Raw genomic sequence first — 19069 nt, 5'->3', positions numbered from 1 at the left:
CTTGCTTCAGGGGTCTTCCCCCACTCCATGTTGAGCCCACTTAGCCCCATAGGGCAACAACTCTTTGGCCCTTCCCTTGATGCCACCAATCCCTACCCCTGCCCTCTGGACCAAGGGCCACACAGCGAAAATCAGAAACACAGATGACCTCTGCACGAGTGGCCAGCAACCCTAGAGAGGGGCCTGGCCTAGGGTAGGACCAGCCACTTTCAGTGACAATAGAAAACAGAGTGGAAGGTGACTTAGTCTGGGTCAGGCTCTTTGCTCCTCCTTAGAGGTACCCTGTATAGGTTCTGGGCTAGCATTCTCAGATGTTCATAGGAGAAGGAAGGGAGGGCTGGGTTGTAGAAAGAAGTCTGTTATCCCTGCCCCCACCTCCCCTAGCCCCCATCGGCTGTCCAGTAAGTTGGCCTGTGCACTGGGCTGGGACGGTGAAATATGACAACACAGGGCTGTAAGGCTACTAGCTAAGGCTACCCTACCTGGGCAAGGCTTAGGCTCTTTGGAGGCCTCTCAATGGGGCCAAGACAGGCCCAGGAAAGTGGGGAGGGGGGCTGTTCTTACTGACATTTCCAGAAAAAACGAGCTGACTCTAGCTCCCTCAGAGCCATGCAGCTCAAAGAAACTTATGGCTCCTCTGTACATGCTCCTTTCGGGAACCTACATAAAATTGAGAGATCTGTAGATTTTATTTATAACTTAGAGATGTGTGATCTTAGTTGTGATCTTCATGTCTCATTATTACAGCAATAGCTCTCCTTCCCTGCACAACACCTGGGTCAGGGGAGCAAATAAGTGTCTAATCTTTCCACCTGCCTCTCTCTCTGACATGACCCTGAAGATGAAGAGAAGTACAATATGACATTAGGTTAACAGTCCTTTGCCCTCTACAGCTCTCTGGCAACATTAGCTACTTGTGCAACCTTGAAGTAGAGACATACCTAGAGCCACTTGCATTATCTTTTCCCATTGATGCCTAATCAATCAGGATTAAAGAAAAGGTTGATCCTCAGTCTTAAATACAAGGTACTGACATGTAAAGTGGATGCTGAGCCCAAAGCTAACTTTCAGAAGCCACACCTCTAGTCTGGACTGCACCAGCCTTCTCTCTCATCTCTCTAGCTCCTCTCTGGTCCACTCCACACGGCCGGAGGCCAATCCACTCTTCTTATAGAGAAAGCTTCTCAAACACAAATCTATTGAATACTACCCATCTGCCTTCCCAATCTAAAATCTTTAGGGAGCCATGCAACCTAGCTCCTGTGTAACTCCTCTCAGGCCCTCCATTCCCTGAATGAACCATGTTCCTTCCCATGTCATGGCCTTTGCTTATGCTATTTCTCTCTGCAGCTCTCCCCACTGCCTCTGCCCTCAGTCCTATGCTTTGCCTGGTGACCTCCTATTCAATTCTTCAGGTCTTGGTTGAAAGATCATTTCTTTAGGGGACATTTTCCTGATATCACACCTCCCTCCCAGGCTAGGACAGGTCCCCCAGTTATATACTGTCATGGCACCATGACCTACATCTTCCCTGCCCGGTGATCCCTCTGGGGGCCCCAGACTCTCCCACTCTGTACTCTTGGCCTAGGAGGCTCTGCACCCCCTCTACCTGGTACCATTGTACTCATTCTGCCAAGCTTCCACTCAAACAAGTCCTCACTGATGCCTTCTCCAATTCTCCAGAGTAGGAATTACCTGCTCTCTGTCTGTCTTTCCAGGATCTCTCTAGGCTTTTATTTAGGCCTGTTTGGTACCAATGTCAAGCTTTGAGCTCCATCACACAACTAAACTGTTGGCTGCTCCAGGAAGACCCCGGACCTTGTCACCTTTTCACTGTGGTGGGAGAAAACTCAAAACACGTTTGATGAACTGATCAATAGAGGTTCTCCAAAATTTCTAACACAAAACATACCTGGCCATGGATGTGCTTTTTAAACTTCCTACCACACAGTTTCAACTGACACTTGGGAAAAATGTCTAGTGTTTTTTTCTTTTTGACATTTTCTGCCAAACGTTTCTATGTGATATGATGCCTAGGACTAAGTGCCAACTATTTATGTGGGCAGAAGGAAAGAACGACTTGATGGGAGGAGATAAAAAGAAATAAAAAGGACCAATATAGTCTAATTAAAATAAGATTTTTTTCTTAATCTTGTGAGTGAATACCACCATACTAGTGGCAATGACACTGAGAGCCCCCTGGGGCTGAGAGGGAAGCTGCAAAAAAGGTGTGCAGTGCTAGCTCCATAGACTAGGCTCTGGGAGAGAGTCTGAAACACTCTGTATTAGATACTGACCCGTATCATGTGCCACTGGTGAGGAGGAAGACAGCGTGTTTTTCCCAAAGGGCGATGATCTCCCCAAATGATAACTCTTCTCAGGAGGCAGGAGTGCTTTCCCAGAATAACCTTTTTGCTCTTTAGTCAGCTGCTGCAGCAGATACTCATTAGTTACCACCAGGGATCTGAGGCACGGGGAAAAAAGACAGTCATGAAGTCATAAAAGCAAATAGTTGCCATTCTGACCTGAAATGTTTGCTAAAGATAAATGTAAAAAAATTTAAAAATAAAAATAAATAAATAAATGTAAAATGAAGTAACATCTTTAAATAGAAAGAACTGTCTGATTTATGAGTTGGTTATTTTAAAAGCAGACGGACAGTTTATTTATTCATTGCAGTTCTGTTTATGTTCCAGACTGACTGTAGCAATAACATAGCTCACATTTTATATAGTGATTGTTCTGTTCTTTCCAAAGCACTTTCATGATGAAGTAAGTAGACGCACTGGGAGACTGGCACCTGACCAGGCCTCCAATTTCTATCCCCAAATCTTAATTTCTACTTCTTCTAATCTATCCTGCCTCTGCAGTTAAACTAATGGTGCTAGTCATGACTATATTCTTGGACTCTGTATTACCATGTAATGTTGGAAGCTATCAGAGACTGCCCCTCCCCGCCAGAAAAGATGCATGCACAATGCTATTCACTGCAACACTATCTGCAACAGCAAGATACTGTAATGTCCATCAGTAGAGGACTAATTAAATACACAGTGGAGTCCTATGCATGTATAAAAAGGAGTGAGAACTAACTCTATACCCCACTGTGAAATGATTTCTAGATAAAATGTTAAAGCAACATTATGCCTCTTTTTATATAATAGAAGGGGAATACAAATACACACCCACACCTGCAATGGAAGGCTGGTGGGAACGAAGGAAAGGATAGAGGAGACAGGTAAGGAAGCTAGATTTGTCTGAATTTATCTGATTTTGTGGATCTGACTTTGGGACCATGTAAGTTTTACATTAATTATATGCAAGATTAAATAAAAATAATAAAAATATTCCCTATGAATCAAACAAAATGAATTGAACCTGTATATTGAATTGATGGTTTAACAACACACAGAAGAATTACGTCAAGTTACTCTAAAATATAGCATCACTAAAGATATATATCTTAATGTTCTCAAAGTGTGGTCCCCAGGCCAGAAGCAAGAGCATCACCTGGAAACTTACTAGAAATGCAAATTCTCAGTTCCCAACCCAGATCTGCTGAATCAGAAACTGGTGTGTTCTGGAAAGCAGTATTTTGATCCCTGAGCAAACTGGCCTGGATACAGGTGGTTTGCACACAGAATAGAGTTAATTTGAAAGTATATAGATATTAACTTGCCAAGTAAAACAAAGGAGATAAAGGAAAGTAAATATCTGCTTCCAGAAGTCAGCTAGATGGACCCAGTCCTACCTCTGACTTTCGTGGAGAAGGGCCACTGTCTCCTCCAGCTTTTTCAGCTGGGCAAGCTCCTGGTTCAGGCAAGCCACCTGCATGTTCAGCTGTTGGTTTTTGCGCAGAAGATCATCTACAAAGGTTACAGTAGCCAGGGGTGAGAGGATTCCAAACGGCTAGTCTTTGAGCAGAGCTTGAGTGATCAGGGAGACATCTTGAAGAGTTGGGGGCCCCACTGCACCCACCTCCACACTCCATTCACCATTCCCTCCCTTGGAGACAGCAGATATAGTGGCAAGAGTATAGGGTTTTGCAACAGATATATCTGAATTAAAATTCAACCACTTAATCTTGCACGTTAGTTCATTTTTGTGAGTTTCACTAGAGCTAGTAACCCTGCCAGGTAGCAGCACTGTCATGAGGAGTCAGTGAGACATCTGTGCTCACATAGCATAGGCAGTCAACAAATATTTGGTCTCCTTGTATTCTCCATTTTAGTTCATTAATGTATGTCCTTCACTCTGTACAGAATATGTGAAAACATCTAGAACTGTGTCAGGCACATGACAATAGCTCAATGAGTGCTTTCAGAAACTGGATTTGTGGCCAAGGCATTCATATCTAGCTTTCCAAATGTGTTGCCACTGCCTGCAATAATAAGGTAGGTTAAAGCACAGGAACTCTGGTCCTAAGCAAGTCAGTCTTCTAGAACAGTACTTAAACTTTAATATGCTTACAGATCACCTGGGGATCTTTTTAGAAAACAGATTCTGATTCAGTAGGTCTGAGGTGAGGCCAGATGTTCTATATGTCTAACAAGCTCCCAGGTGATGCTAATGTTGCGATGTGTGGCTCACATTTTGAGTAGCAAGCTTCTGGAAGGTGGAAATCAGGGCTGCAACAGCTGTATTTATCACCAGTAATCCAAAATAGAGAACTGGGTCTCATGGCTGATTGAAAATAGGTATCTAGGGCTTCCCTGGTGGCGCAGTGGTTAAGAATCCGCCTGTCAATGCAGGGGACATGGGTTCGAGCCCTGGTCTGGGAACCAGATCCCACATGCCGCGGAGCAACTAAGCCCGTGCGCCACAACTACTGAGCCTGTGCTCTAGAGCCTGCGAGCCACAACTACTGAAGCCCGCGTGCCTAGAGCCCGTGTTCCACAACATGAGAAGCCACTGCAATGAGAAGTCTGCACACCGCAACGAAGAGTAGCCCCCGCTCGCCGCAACTAGAGAAAAGCCCGCGTGCAGCAACGGACACCCAACGCAGCCAAAAATAAATAAATAAAATAAATAAATTTATTTTTTAAAAAAAGAAAGTAGGTATCTAGTGAATAAACACCTATTTATTTTCAGTGCAGGTAAGTGGAGAATGACGTCTTGATTATTCAGGCTTATGAATATCAGATAGTGATGAGATTCAACTCTGGAAATTCAATGCTGATTTCTAAATCAAATTCCTCATTCAAATCCAAATACCCAGAATGTTTGTTTGTGGGTGCTGAGCTAGAAGCTTGAAGTCGAGCTAGACTTTATCTACCTAAACTATACTAATAATAAAGTAGTACATAACAAGAATTCAATGGGATATTATTTTTCACTTATCATAATGGCAAAAAAATATAATACCCAGTGATGGCAAGGGTGAAATGAAAAGGCATTGAAATACATACTTATTGCCAATATGAGTGTAAACTGAAACCATCTTTCTTGGGAATGATTTGGCAATATGTAACAAAAACCTCAAAAATGTCCACATCTTTTGACCCACTAATTCTACTTCTAGGAATGTCTGCTAGGAAAATAGTCTAAAATGTACACAAAGATTTATATACACAGATATTAATAGCTGCATTATTTATCACAGCATAAATATTAGGACTCTCAGCTCCATCAGAAGAGAAGAAAGAGAATCTTAGAGAAACATTTCACTCTAGGCTCTTTTCTTCTATTTCAGGTCTTTCAAATGTTTGGAAATTCTTAGAATTAGAATTATTTCCAATATAAAAATGGCAGCTTTATTTATAATAGCTAACATTAAAAACAACTATATAGAGGACTGAATAGAGAAATATGGTATATTCATGTAACATTATAGGAAATGCCTGTGCTATTAAATTAATAATATTAGGTTGTAGAAATCAGATTGCCTAGGGTAGAGAGTAGTGGGAACTGAGTGCACAAGGGTCAAACTTTCTAGAGTACAGAAGTGTTCTGTATTTTGATTGGGATGGAGTTAAATGAATATATATATCTGTCAAAACTCATCAAACTTAAAATGTGTGTATTTTGTTGTACCTAAATTAGTTTTTAAAAATCAAGACACAAATTTTAATTCTGAGTTAAATGTATGTATAGGCATATGGTGAAAGCAAATATACCAAAAACACTAATTGTAGTTATTTCTGGGTAGTGAGATTATATTTTCCTTATATTTTTCAAACTTTCTGTAAAGAACACGATCTTCTGCTATAATCAGAAAAAACAAGTGTCTTTCTCAAAAATAATGACAATAATAACACATTTGTAAATGCTTTACACTGATAAAAGAGTAAACTCTTTTACTCTGGTAACTCAAGTCACCTGATGCAGGGGACATGGGTTCGAGCCCTGGTCTGGGAACCAGATCCCACATGCCGCGGAGCAACTAAGCCCGTGCGCCACAACTACTGAGCCTGTGCTCTAGAGCCTGCGAGCCACAACTACTGAAGCCCGCGTGCCTAGAGCCCGTGTTCCACAACATGAGAAGCCACTGCAATGAGAAGTCTGCACACCGCAACGAAGAGTAGCCCCCGCTCGCCGCAACTAGAGAAAAGCCCGCGTGCAGCAACGGACACCCAACGCAGCCAAAAATAAATAAATAAAATAAATAAATTTATTTTTTAAAAAAAGAAAGTAGGTATCTAGTGAATAAACACCTATTTATTTTCAGTGCAGGTAAGTGGAGAATGACGTCTTGATTATTCAGGCTTATGAATATCAGATAGTGATGAGATTCAACTCTGGAAATTCAATGCTGATTTCTAAATCAAATTCCTCATTCAAATCCAAATACCCAGAATGTTTGTTTGTGGGTGCTGAGCTAGAAGCTTGAAGTCGAGCTAGACTTTATCTACCTAAACTATACTAATAATAAAGTAGTACATAACAAGAATTCAATGGGATATTATTTTTCACTTATCATAATGGCAAAAAAATATAATACCCAGTGATGGCAAGGGTGAAATGAAAAGGCATTGAAATACATACTTATTGCCAATATGAGTGTAAACTGAAACCATCTTTCTTGGGAATGATTTGGCAATATGTAACAAAAACCTCAAAAATGTCCACATCTTTTGACCCACTAATTCTACTTCTAGGAATGTCTGCTAGGAAAATAGTCTAAAATGTACACAAAGATTTATATACACAGATATTAATAGCTGCATTATTTATCACAGCATAAATATTAGGACTCTCAGCTCCATCAGAAGAGAAGAAAGAGAATCTTAGAGAAACATTTCACTCTAGGCTCTTTTCTTCTATTTCAGGTCTTTCAAATGTTTGGAAATTCTTAGAATTAGAATTATTTCCAATATAAAAATGGCAGCTTTATTTATAATAGCTAACATTAAAAACAACTATATAGAGGACTGAATAGAGAAATATGGTATATTCATGTAACATTATAGGAAATGCCTGTGCTATTAAATTAATAATATTAGGTTGTAGAAATCAGATTGCCTAGGGTAGAGAGTAGTGGGAACTGAGTGCACAAGGGTCAAACTTTCTAGAGTACAGAAGTGTTCTGTATTTTGATTGGGATGGAGTTAAATGAATATATATATCTGTCAAAACTCATCAAACTTAAAATGTGTGTATTTTGTTGTACCTAAATTAGTTTTTAAAAATCAAGACACAAATTTTAATTCTGAGTTAAATGTATGTATAGGCATATGGTGAAAGCAAATATACCAAAAACACTAATTGTAGTTATTTCTGGGTAGTGAGATTATATTTTCCTTATATTTTTCAAACTTTCTGTAAAGAACACGATCTTCTGCTATAATCAGAAAAAACAAGTGTCTTTCTCAAAAATAATGACAATAATAACACATTTGTAAATGCTTTACACTGATAAAAGAGTAAACTCTTTTACTCTGGTAACTCAAGTCACCTGCATTACAACTCTGAGGCTAGATGGTTGTTTCCATTTAGGAAGCCATGTGAGCTCTGGATGACGAAGCTTATTAAACGGGCCATCTACAAACAAATGGTTGTCTTGGGATGCACTACACATTGCTTTCCTTAACTTACCAAAATTGTGGGACTGGTGCCCACTCACAATCGAGGTGGTAGCACCTTCCTCCAATTGCTGGATTTTTTCTGACAAAATGAGGTTTTCCTCCAGCACTCTGACCAGTTTTTGCTTCAAACTTTCCTTTAGGTTAGAAAACAAAATACAAACACATTAAGAATCTGAAATTCTGAGGAGTGCTTTTAGAAAACTGAAAAAATCTTTCCTCTGTTTAGTGATAAACTGAATGGAGGTCAGCATCTCTCTTTCTCACTAGAATTTTAATTCATTGGTAAACATAGCTCAAGTGCAGCAAACAAATTTATCACATGCAGTTGCAATCTTTCCTGTGAGTTATCCACTACTCTTGCAGAACAAGTGGTTGTTTTGACAAGTGGCCAGCATCTGAGTCACCTATCTAAAGTTTCTAGAAACTAAACTGGATGCCTGAAAATCCTCTAATGTTAAGAAGAGGGGGGGAAAAAGCCTCAGAATATGAGTCCCTTCTTTCCCTCCCAGAGCCAGCAGCCTAACACTCGAGGAATGGCTCCTGGTTTAGGGCTCTCCATCAGAAGGGAGGAAAGATAATCCCAGAGACATCTAACTTCCCTCATCTGAATCAAACCATAACCTTCAAGAACATGGTCCTAAATGTTTTCACTCTAGGGCCTTTATTTTTTTCTTTTTCCATTTCAAGTCTTTCCTTAGAATTTTTGGATTAGGGCTAGGATTAGGGAGTCATCCCTGCAAAATCTCCAAGCTGTCCCTGCAAGTTTTGTGTTCCAGATTTGCACAGACTGACTTTTCTATATTTCAGTTCAGAAACATCTAGGTGCTCATGGTGATGATGTTCTTTATGGCACAGACCTGTTCTAGTCTTGCTGCCCCATCCTTTTCTAGTAAAGGAAGAGTAGGAAAAGAAGACGAGAGCAGCATACCATGTCATTAGGGACCAGCTGCCCCGTCTCCTTCAGTTCCATCTCCCTCTTGTGGAAGGCTTTTGATGTATCTTCAAGATGTGAGCGACACCACTGCTGAGAAGGAGCAGGGACTACCAAAGTCAGAAGCAGATCTCGGGCAGGACCTGCCAAAAATTCAGGTTGGGCACACGGGCCAATCTTAAAAGCTAAAGCACAGAATTCCTAGTCAATAACTACCAGCTCTGTAGGACAAACAGGGTAATCTAATATCTCCTTTTTTCAAGAATTTAGTAAGTGGCTGTAAGAGATGTTTCATGATGGAGATAAAAAATTATGGGCTTCCCTGGTGGCGCAGTGGTTAAGAATCCGCCTGCCAATGCAGGGGGACACAGGTTTGAGCCCTGGTCCGGGAAGATCCCACATGCCTCGGAGCAACTGAGTCCGTGAGCCACAGCTACTGAAGCCCGCGCGCCTGGAGCCCGTGCTCCGCAACAAGAGAAGCCACCACAATGAGAAGCCCTCACACTGCAACAAAGAGTAGCCCCACTCACCACAACTAGAGAAAGCCTGCGCACAGCAACGAAGACCCAGCTCAGCCAAAAATAAATAAACAAAAGAAATTTTAAAAAGAAATTAAAAAAAGAAAAGTTAAGCCCAAACAACTTTAAAGTTTCTAGTTTTTACTTAAACTTTTACCACCACCAACAGCTCCTTGAATTCTTCTTCCATTAAACAACAAATAAACACATGGAGACAATATTTGCAAAACCGTTTTCCCCCAAGTTCCTAAAAAAGAAGCCCTAAAAAAGAGTCCACGTCATCTAGTCACTGGAGTTTTTTGAATCATATTTTTCGAATCAAATATTTCAACAGGCATCTCAGAACTCTAATGATCAAACCCAATTTCTGTTGTATTTATTGTTGGCACTTTCCCAAGGATCATAAAATCCTTTTGTAATCATTAACATGACCATGCTCTATTTTATATCTCATCACTCAAAGACTGTCAAGAAAAAGTTACAGGAGGAACAAGACAATTGGTACATGAGGGAAGAGTGCTGATAAAAACAAACAGGGAAGGGAATTCCCTAGAAGTCCAGTGGTTAGGACTCGGTGCTTTCACTGCAGTGGGCCCGGGGTTCGATCCCTGGTCGGGGAACTAAGATCCCGCAAGCTGCTGTGTGCAGCCAAAAACAAACAAGCAAACAAACAACAGGTTAGAAGAAGATTATAAGAAAAATGCAGGTTTGTCAATCACTGTGTGGCTAAGAAATTTTGGTAAGTGATCATGAGAACAATTTTCCCTGCAAGTTAAGGGGACTGAGTGGCTTTTATCAGAACATAGAGCAGAAACACAAAGCAGAAGCAAGGTCTGAGCCCTTCTCCAGGAACTGAGAATGCACTCACTTACCCAGAAACTTCTTGTTGAGGAGGAGGGAGCCGGAACCGTTCCAGTGCTTATCCACAAGCTCCAGGAGCTGTCTGAGGACAGTGGCCACATGGGATGTTCTGGCAGAGATCGGGGGACTGTGGTTTCCTGGCAAACCATGCAAACTGCCCAGGTCACTAGAGAGAGGCTCAAGAAAAAAACCAAAACACCCAACCATTTGTCATTCTAACACAATAAGGGAAGTAAAAATCCAGACATTTAAAGTGTTAACATTAAAAAAAGAGAAAAGAAAAAAAGAAAGTTGGTTTCATCTTTTAGTTTGGATTTGAATAGAATATTAATGTCTAAGTCAAATACAATAATATATACAAGGATAATTTCAAAGGTAACAGTATCTTCTGTGATAATTTTCTGTAGAGATTTTCAGAAGAAAACAATGTTTTAACACCTATGTCTATGGCTCAATGTATTATGTTATGTAATATGGAAAGATTAAACTGCACAACACTTTTTAAGGTATTACATATCAAAATAAAATGGGGGGGCTTCCCCGGTGGCGCAGTGGTTGAGAATCCGCCTGCCAATTCAGGGGACACGGGTTCGATCCCTGGTCCGGGAAGATCCCACATGCCGCGGAGCAACTAAGGTCGTGTGCCACAACTACTGAGCCTGTGCTCTAGAGCCCGTGAGCCACAACTACTGAGCCCGTGTGCCGCAACTACTGAAGCCCGCACGCCTAGAGCCCGTGCTCCACAATGAGAGAAGCCACTGCAATGAGAAGCCCGCGCACCGCAACAAAGAGTAGCCCCCGCTCGCCGCAACTAGAGAAAGCCCGTGCGCAGCAACGAAGACCCAACACAGCCAAAAATAAATAAATAAAAATTTAAAATAAAATAAAATAAAATAAAATGGGGAGTAATTTAATAAGTTATAACTCATAAGCTTATATTTAGTATATTAATATATAATAAACATAAATATCCTATAACATTTTAAATGTTATTTTAAATGTTATTGTTGGACCCAGTACTAAAGATACTTTTTATTCAGTAAGAATCTTATGTATATAGATGTATAGGTAGAGCTCTCCAATGAAACTCCCAATTGTTTATTCATTCAGATAGGATGTATATGCCTATTTATTTAGTCATGTCTGAATGAATAAAAAACAATTGGGAATTTTACTGGACAGATCAATCTACGAATATTTTCTGTAGGGTCTCAAGGGACTTCAAGAAAGCTGTTATATATTAAAAACAGGGCTTCCCTGGTGGCGCAGTGGTTGACAGTCCGCCTGCCGATGAGGGGGACGCGGGTTCGTGTGCCCCGGTCCGGGAGGATCCCACATGCCGCGGAGCGGCTGGGCCCGTGAGCCATGGCCGCTGAGCCTGCGCGTCCGGAGCCTGTGCCCCGCAACGGGAGAGGCCACAACAGTGAGAGGCCCGCGTACCACAAAAAAAAATAATAATAATAAAAAAAATAAAATAAAAAAAAATAAAAACAGCCAAATTATTTCTCAATCTTTGGCTCTTTTGATATTAAAACTATAAATGATTAATTAGATAATGCTGTCATATATGACAACTGTGAAGCAGAACACCAGACAGTGATACCTATGACTTGAGTCACACAGGTGGCCTATGATTAATAAGGAAAAGCATTACAAATGAGATAAACATTTATTCAACAGATCTGTACTGAACACTGATCATGTGCATGGAGAGTTCTACATAGGACTGTGAACATATGAAGAAGTAAAAGATGAGGTCCTTAAAAAGTTAACAACCTGATTAGGAAGAAAAATCATAGAAAAACTGGTTACACTACAAGCCCACTTTAGAGGATCTTGTCAAAAATGGATATTTACTGTCATTGTTTTTTCATGTATTGGTAATCCTGTGTGCGCATCATGGAACGACTTAGAAACACATACATGCCTTTACGTATTTTCTTTCATTTATCACAATGCGGTGAGTGTGGGGGGATAATTTTTTTAATGAACTTTGGAATAATTTTGTTACTTTTAACTTTCAGCAAATTAAAAGCTGAAAAGCCATGCCTCATGGCTTTTTTAAAAATTAATTTTTATAATTTGTCTATGATTCTAAAGTCAGTTGGTCAAAAATAAATTTTCTCAAATTCATGTTTGGTTTAATTTTGTGTTTTTTTATATGGGATTATTTTTTATAACTTTTTAAATGCTCTTCTGATTTTTACCTTTCTAGAAACTGAAGAGTGTATTTCTTTTATATTTATATTCAAACAGCTCTTTTACAACTTTTCATATAAAGAAATATAGTATCTAACAGGAAAAAAGAAATGGGAATTTTTAAGATAGTCCAGAAAAGTGCATTGAGATTTTAATTGCTATTTTAACAATCCTATCACATGAAATAGAGGTGGAAAAATCTCCTAGAACATGTCTTATTAATATAGCACCCAAATATCCTAAGTGTTGCTGTACCTTTGCCCTAAATACATTAACACCAGTGCTCTTGTCTGGAAAAATAGGCATCGGTGGCTGGAAATGGAAAACAAAAAAGAACCAAAAAGCCAAAAAAGTATTACAAGACTGCCCCCTTTGGTGCACAAAAATTACAACCACCTCCAAAGTTTTGAAAACTGAATAGAAAGTATTTAAAGGGTAAAAAAAAAACAGCGAAACAACAACAAAACCCCCTTATAAACCCATGTCAATGTGCAAAAAGATTTCCATCAACTGAAAAATAAGTGACTAGAAATAGTTGTTTCTGACCAAATCCCCTGCTTTCTCACAGGGCAGTAAATGATTCAATGACAAATGATTCGTATGACAAAGATTATGGGTTCAAGGGAAGAGAATGCCCCAAGAGCTATAGTTCTTTTAACTAATGAGAAGAAAGCTTCAGGATGGAAGTAGGGCCTGGAGAAAAATTAATATTCAAACAGATGAGAGGAGAGAAGAAGGCATTCTCCATGGAGGGATGTATGCAACGGCAGCAACAAAACTTAGTTACTAAGTAAGAACAACACGAACTATCATACTACAATTTTATGAAATGAATTATATTGTATATGTGGGAATGGTTCTTGATTTGTTGTTCATTCTCTGAACCAAGTCTCAGCTAAAAATCCCTTGGAAAATCTAATTCATCTTCTTAATCTAATTCATCTTGGAAAAAAATTGGAATAATTTAAATTTCTGTACAGGAAAGCAATGCTTTTAGTAGAAAGATCCCAAGCAAGTTAGTGATTTGTGGCCAAAGCAAATGTGTAAACATGATAAGATTATAAACATCAATGCTACAGAGATCACTCCAGCCAACCCTGAGCCCCTGGCAACTTCTGCATTCCTTCCTGTGGTAAACTCTGTCCACCACTTCTTTTTTTTTTTTTTTTTGGGGGGGGTGGTTTTTTGGCTGTACATGGGCCTCTCACTGCTGCGGCCTCTCCCTTTGCAGAGCACAGGCTCCGGACGCACAGGCTCAGCGGCCATGGCTCACGGGCCCAGCCGCTCCGCGGCATGTGGGATCCTCCCAGACCGGGGCACGAACCCGTGTCTCCTGCATTGGAAGGTGGACTCTCAACCACTGCGCCACCAGGGAAGCCCTGTCCACCATTTCTTATTATCAAAGTACTTCTCCACCATGTTTATGCTCTAGAAGTAGATTAGGGACCCTGCTCCCTGTGACAGAAATGAGGAAATGCTGCAGAAGGGGAATGACTTTCCCAAGGGCAAAAGAATCACAGGCTTTGGCCTGGCAGTATTACCCACCGGCCTCTGAAAATCCCTTCGAATTTCTACCACTTTTCATCCGAACCACCACCACCAAAACAGAACCCCATTCTGCTCTTGGACCTGAAGTGCTTTTGCACAAGCACAAACAAGCCAACACTTGCCTTGCTGCCTGTAGCATCTCTGAAACCATGTTTTGGATTCAGGGTGTCAACGATATTTTCTTTCCGTTTGAATCCTCTTCTCGATGGGCTTAATGACCCCTTGGTCAAACTCTCTCTGTTTTCTGAAGTCCCAGTAGGCAACAGCAGTGTCCTCAGAGAGTCTCCCAGGATGGTGTTGTTTGGGAAAGAACCATGTGCTAGTGTTAAATTGCCGAGGCTGGTGGATAATTTTTGCTCCACATTCACCAGCAGAGCAGGGTCGCTGTTGAAATGGGTTGTGGCATACAGATCTGTGAAGGAAACAGGCCAGGAGATGAACCTGCTCTTCAACTCTCTCATGTCTTACTTCCATCCTTACCCTGTCTGGAGTCCAAGGGTCATAATGATCTCTCCCTAGTATATACCCTCAACTTTCTGGACCCTTTCTCTCTCCCTCCACCTGACAAAACCCCAACTCTGGTTAAATCCAACTGTGCACATACTCCAAGCCTACAACAGAGCAGTGGGAAGTGACTGGAGAACAACATATATCTCTTTCCAACATCTTCACTTTAAATGCATAACCACTATCTTAACTGGGCCCCGCTATCCTAATACATTACTCGAATCAATTTACTCTTCTATTCTTTTTTTTTAATTTTTATTTTATATTGGAGTATAGTTGATTAACAATGTTGTACTGGTTTCAGGTGTACAGCAAAGTGATTCAGTTTTACATATACATGTATCTACTCTTTTTCAAATTCTTTTCCCATTTTTAAAAATGTTTATTTATTTATTTATTTGGCTGCGCTGGGTCTTAGTTGCAGCATGCAGGATCTTTAGTTGCGGCATGTGGGATCTAGTTCCTTGACCAGGGATCAAACCTGGGCCCCGTGCATTGGGAGTGAGGAGTCTTAGCCACTGGACCACCAGGGAAGTCCTACTCTTCTATTCTTTGAGATCACTATTTCACATCTCTCTTCTCCTCAAACTTCCAACACCTTCTCCCCCCTCTTCACTCTCAGTTGCTGATCTCTTTACTTCTCTGAGCAAAAGAGAGGCAATCAAAGAAAACATCTATGTGATCTAACCACTAAATCTACCAATTCCACCTGTATTTGTGTCTTTAAATTCCCTCGCTTCCTTCTTGTAATAGATGAACTGTTTGTGCTTCTATCCAAGGCCAACCTCTCCCCTGGTGGACTGGATTCCATCTCCTCTTGACCACTCCCCAATTTATTTCTTGTAATTGTCCCTTTTCTCTCCTGCATCATCAATTTTCCCTCTACTGGATCATTTCGACCATGATCTCCTTGATTCCATCCCCCTTCCAGCTACATTTCCATGTCTTTGCTCCCCTTCACTGCAAAACTCCTTGAAGGGGTCATATATATTCGGTAACTCTACCGCTTCTCCTTTGATTCTCTCTTGAACTCACCTCAACAAGGCTTTTATTAACAACGCATCTCCTGAAGCTGCTCACTAATGCGTTGCCAAATACCATGATCATTTCTCAGTCCCAGAAGTGTTAAAGACATCTGTTAAGGGCATCTGACACTGTATTTATCACTCCCTCCTTCTTGAAACATATTCTTCACTTGGCTTCCAGGATATCACTGCCTCTTGGCTTTTTTTTTTTTTCTCCTACCTTAGTAGCTGCCTCTTTCTTGCTCTCCATGATGGTTTCTCTTTACCTACGAGATTTCTAATTGTTGGAGGACTCAGATTAGTCCTCAGATATCTTTTCTATCTATATTCACTCCCTTGGGGAGATCTCATCTAGTCTGTTTTAATGCCATCCACACACTTAATTCCCAGCCCCACCTTCTTCCCTGAACTCCAGACTAATATGTCTACTTATCAAATTGGCATCTCTGAGAAGTTTTAATAGGCACCTCAGACTTAAGCTGACTAAGACCAACTCTTGGTATCCATCCTAAAACCTGTTCCTCATACTCTTTTCCATCTGAGTAAAATGGTAACTCCATTCTCCCAGTTATTCAGACTTGAAACCTGGGAGTTATCTTTGACCTTCTTTCTCTCACACTTCATCCTCAATCCACCAACAAATCATGGAGTGTTATCTTCAGAACATATTCAGAATCTATTTCTCACCACCTACACTGCTATCTTTCTAGTTCAAGCTACCATCATCTCTTATCCAGATTCTAATCTGTTAATTTTAAAAACTTCTATCCTTGCTCCCCATTGTCTATTCTCAACTCAGCAGCCAGAGCAATTCTTAAGTTAGATCATGTCACTCCTCTGCTACAAACTCTCCAACAGCTTCTGATCTCACCCAGAATAAATGTCTGGCTATCTGACTTCATCTATACTCTTTACCTAGCTCACTCTGCAGCAGCAGCCCTGGCCTCCTCATTGTTCCTTGAACATGCCAAGCATGTTCCAGGCTCAGGAACTTTGCACTTACTATTTCCACTGTTTAAAATTTCTCCCCCCAGTTATCCACATGGCTCACACTCTCATTTCATTCAAGTCTCTACTTTTATGATATCTCACCTGAGAAGCTTACCCTGACCATTCTATCTAAAACATCACCTCCTCCACATTACTCTCTAATACCCTTATGTTACTTTCCTTCACAACACTTATCATAACCTGACATATATTTATAACTTGTTTATCATCTGTCTTACCCTCTTTAAAATAGAAATTTCATGAAAGTATGGACCTTTTTTATTATGGCAAAATATACATGGAATTTTATTTTTGTTTGCTACTTTATCTGCAGAGATAGAATAGTATCTGGCACATAGTAGGGATTCAATACATTTTGTTGCATAAATAAATAACTAAAGAGTGGTCTCTTACCCTTAAACTAGCTTTTTCTGAAAAAGCAACTCAGAATAGAATTGATTGTGGCCAGAGAAGACTAGATGTAACTAGAAATATATCCCAGGATGCTATCAATATTTAACTAAAATAACATATAGCTATGAAGTCTGCATTTCTATAAATTTTCTCTAATATATCTATCATGTTAAACTCATACCCTGCAGATTTCTCAAGGCTCTATGGACCACTGGTGACTTTATTTATTTATTTTCAGCTTGCAGGATCTTAGTTCCCCAAACAGGGATTGAACCCGTGCCCTAGGCAGTGAAAGCACAGAGTCCTAACCACTGGACAGCCAGGGAATTCCCCAATCTAAGAAATATTAATTCCAAAATTTCCAGTTATACTTCAATCTTCATGCCTATGAAAGAGGTCTATAAACTAACAGGAAGCTATTACCTGAACTAAGCTTCAAAAGCCTTCCAGTGCTGGAGTCAGGGTTTGACAGAGAAGTCAGTAAGTCTCCGCAGGAAGGGGATGTGGTGGCCTTCATGTTATTTGAAGGTTTTGTGCTATATTCTTGGTAGTTCCTGCTTCTCTGAGGCCTTTTACCAAGACTTCCATGCAGGGATGGATTTTGAGAATAATGACTATCACAATTTTCTAGACCAGCACCTGAAGGTAACTGATAGGGATGAATCTGTCTAGAATCACCCACATCCAGGCGTTTACCCAATGAGGCGTCATGGGTAAGCTGATAAGTATCAGGTTTTGGTATCAAATCCTTTTCTGGAGAAGAACCTGAAGACTTGTCCAAAAAAGATATTCGGTACCCTTCTCTAGCCATCTTCTCTGGGGTTCGACCTGTGGATTGATGAGGCGAGTAGCGTCTGAATTCTAACCATCACCAAGGGGGAAAAAAAAACAAAAGACAATGAGAATTCTTCTTAGGGTATCCCTGTTCACTGGATATACCTCTGTCTACCAAAAAAAAGTTCTCAGGAAGAGATGGTTTATAATTTTTATAAATTAAATTCCATGTTTTCCTACATGGAAAAACAAAACATGTTGGACATTGTGTAGACAGTAAAGAATCTGTAACATTCTGGAAACAAATTTCATGTCAACCTAATCCTGTAGGAATTTCCTTCTAAAACTGTAGTGTCAGAGTTTTCTACATACGATTTCTGCTATTTTGGTGCACTCCCACATGACAAAAGTTGTGATCTTAGGTATTCAGACAATAGTTGGTAGGTCTATGATTTCATAGACTCCTCGCAATAAAGCTAAACTCACTCCTACCCCCAACCTCTACCCAGAGGATCTAGGTTCACACATTGGGAACCACTATCCTAAGCCAATTAAATGGCAGGATATGCAAAACCTATGAAAATCCCTAATCCAGCTATAAAGTATTTCTCTCAGACAGGTGTATCCGTCATCTCCAAAAAGCCTCAGAGTAGGGCAAGTAGAGCATCAGACAAAAAGAGAAGTCTTTGTGCTCCTTGGGGCTTTCAGAGATTCATACGCTTGAAGGCCTTCCTGAGTTAGTCACATTAACTTTAAAAAAGTGGAACCAGGGCTTCCCTGGTGGCGCAGTGGTTGAGAGTCCGCCTGCCGATGCAAGGGACACGGATTTGTGCCCCTGTCTGGGAGGATCCCGCGTGCCGCGGAGCAACTAGGCCCGTGAGCCACAACTACTGAGCCTGCGCGTCTGGAGCCTGTGCTCCGCAGCAAGAGAGGCCGCGATAGTGAGAGGCCCGCGCACCGCGATGAAGAGGGGCCCCCGCTCGCCGCAACTAGAGAAAGCCCTCTCACAGAAATGAAGACCCAACACAGCCAAAAGTAATAAAATAAAATTTTAAAAAAGAAACTTATACCCAGCCAAAATACCCTTTAAGAATGATAGTGAAATTGGGGCATTTTCAGACAAAAACGGAAAGAATTCATCACCAGTAGACCCACACTAAAGAAAATTCTAAAAGATGTACTATAAGCTAGAGGAAAATTATCTCAGAAGGGAAGTCTGGGATTAAAAAAAAGAGAAGTAAAGGGACTGCCCTGGCGGTCCAGTGGTTTAGAATCCAT

General features: G+C 40.6%; 1 protein-coding gene across 1 annotated transcript in view; it reads right to left on the bottom strand.

Moving 5' to 3' along the window:
- Positions 1-1724: 1724 nt before the first annotated feature.
- Positions 1725-19069, bottom strand: part of LRRC36 (leucine rich repeat containing 36) — a 50609-nt gene continuing 33264 nt past the window's right edge. The window contains exons 8-14 of the mRNA XM_007125895.4: positions 17441-17878; positions 14204-14493; positions 10346-10511; positions 8953-9098; positions 8035-8158; positions 3752-3866; positions 1725-2464 (exon numbers count right to left, since the gene is read on the bottom strand). Coding sequence (XP_007125957.2) covers positions 2239-2464; positions 3752-3866; positions 8035-8158; positions 8953-9098; positions 10346-10511; positions 14204-14493; positions 17441-17878 — 1505 coding nt within the window. The 3' untranslated portion in view covers positions 1725-2238. The remainder of the gene's footprint in view (positions 2465-3751; positions 3867-8034; positions 8159-8952; positions 9099-10345; positions 10512-14203; positions 14494-17440; positions 17879-19069) is intronic.

Source organism: Physeter macrocephalus, chromosome 17, assembly GCF_002837175.3.
Source record: "Physeter macrocephalus isolate SW-GA chromosome 17, ASM283717v5, whole genome shotgun sequence".
Taxonomy (NCBI): domain Eukaryota; kingdom Metazoa; phylum Chordata; class Mammalia; order Artiodactyla; family Physeteridae; genus Physeter; species Physeter macrocephalus.
Note: the sequence above shows the minus strand (reverse complement) of the source record. Positions and strands in the feature narration are given on the sequence as shown.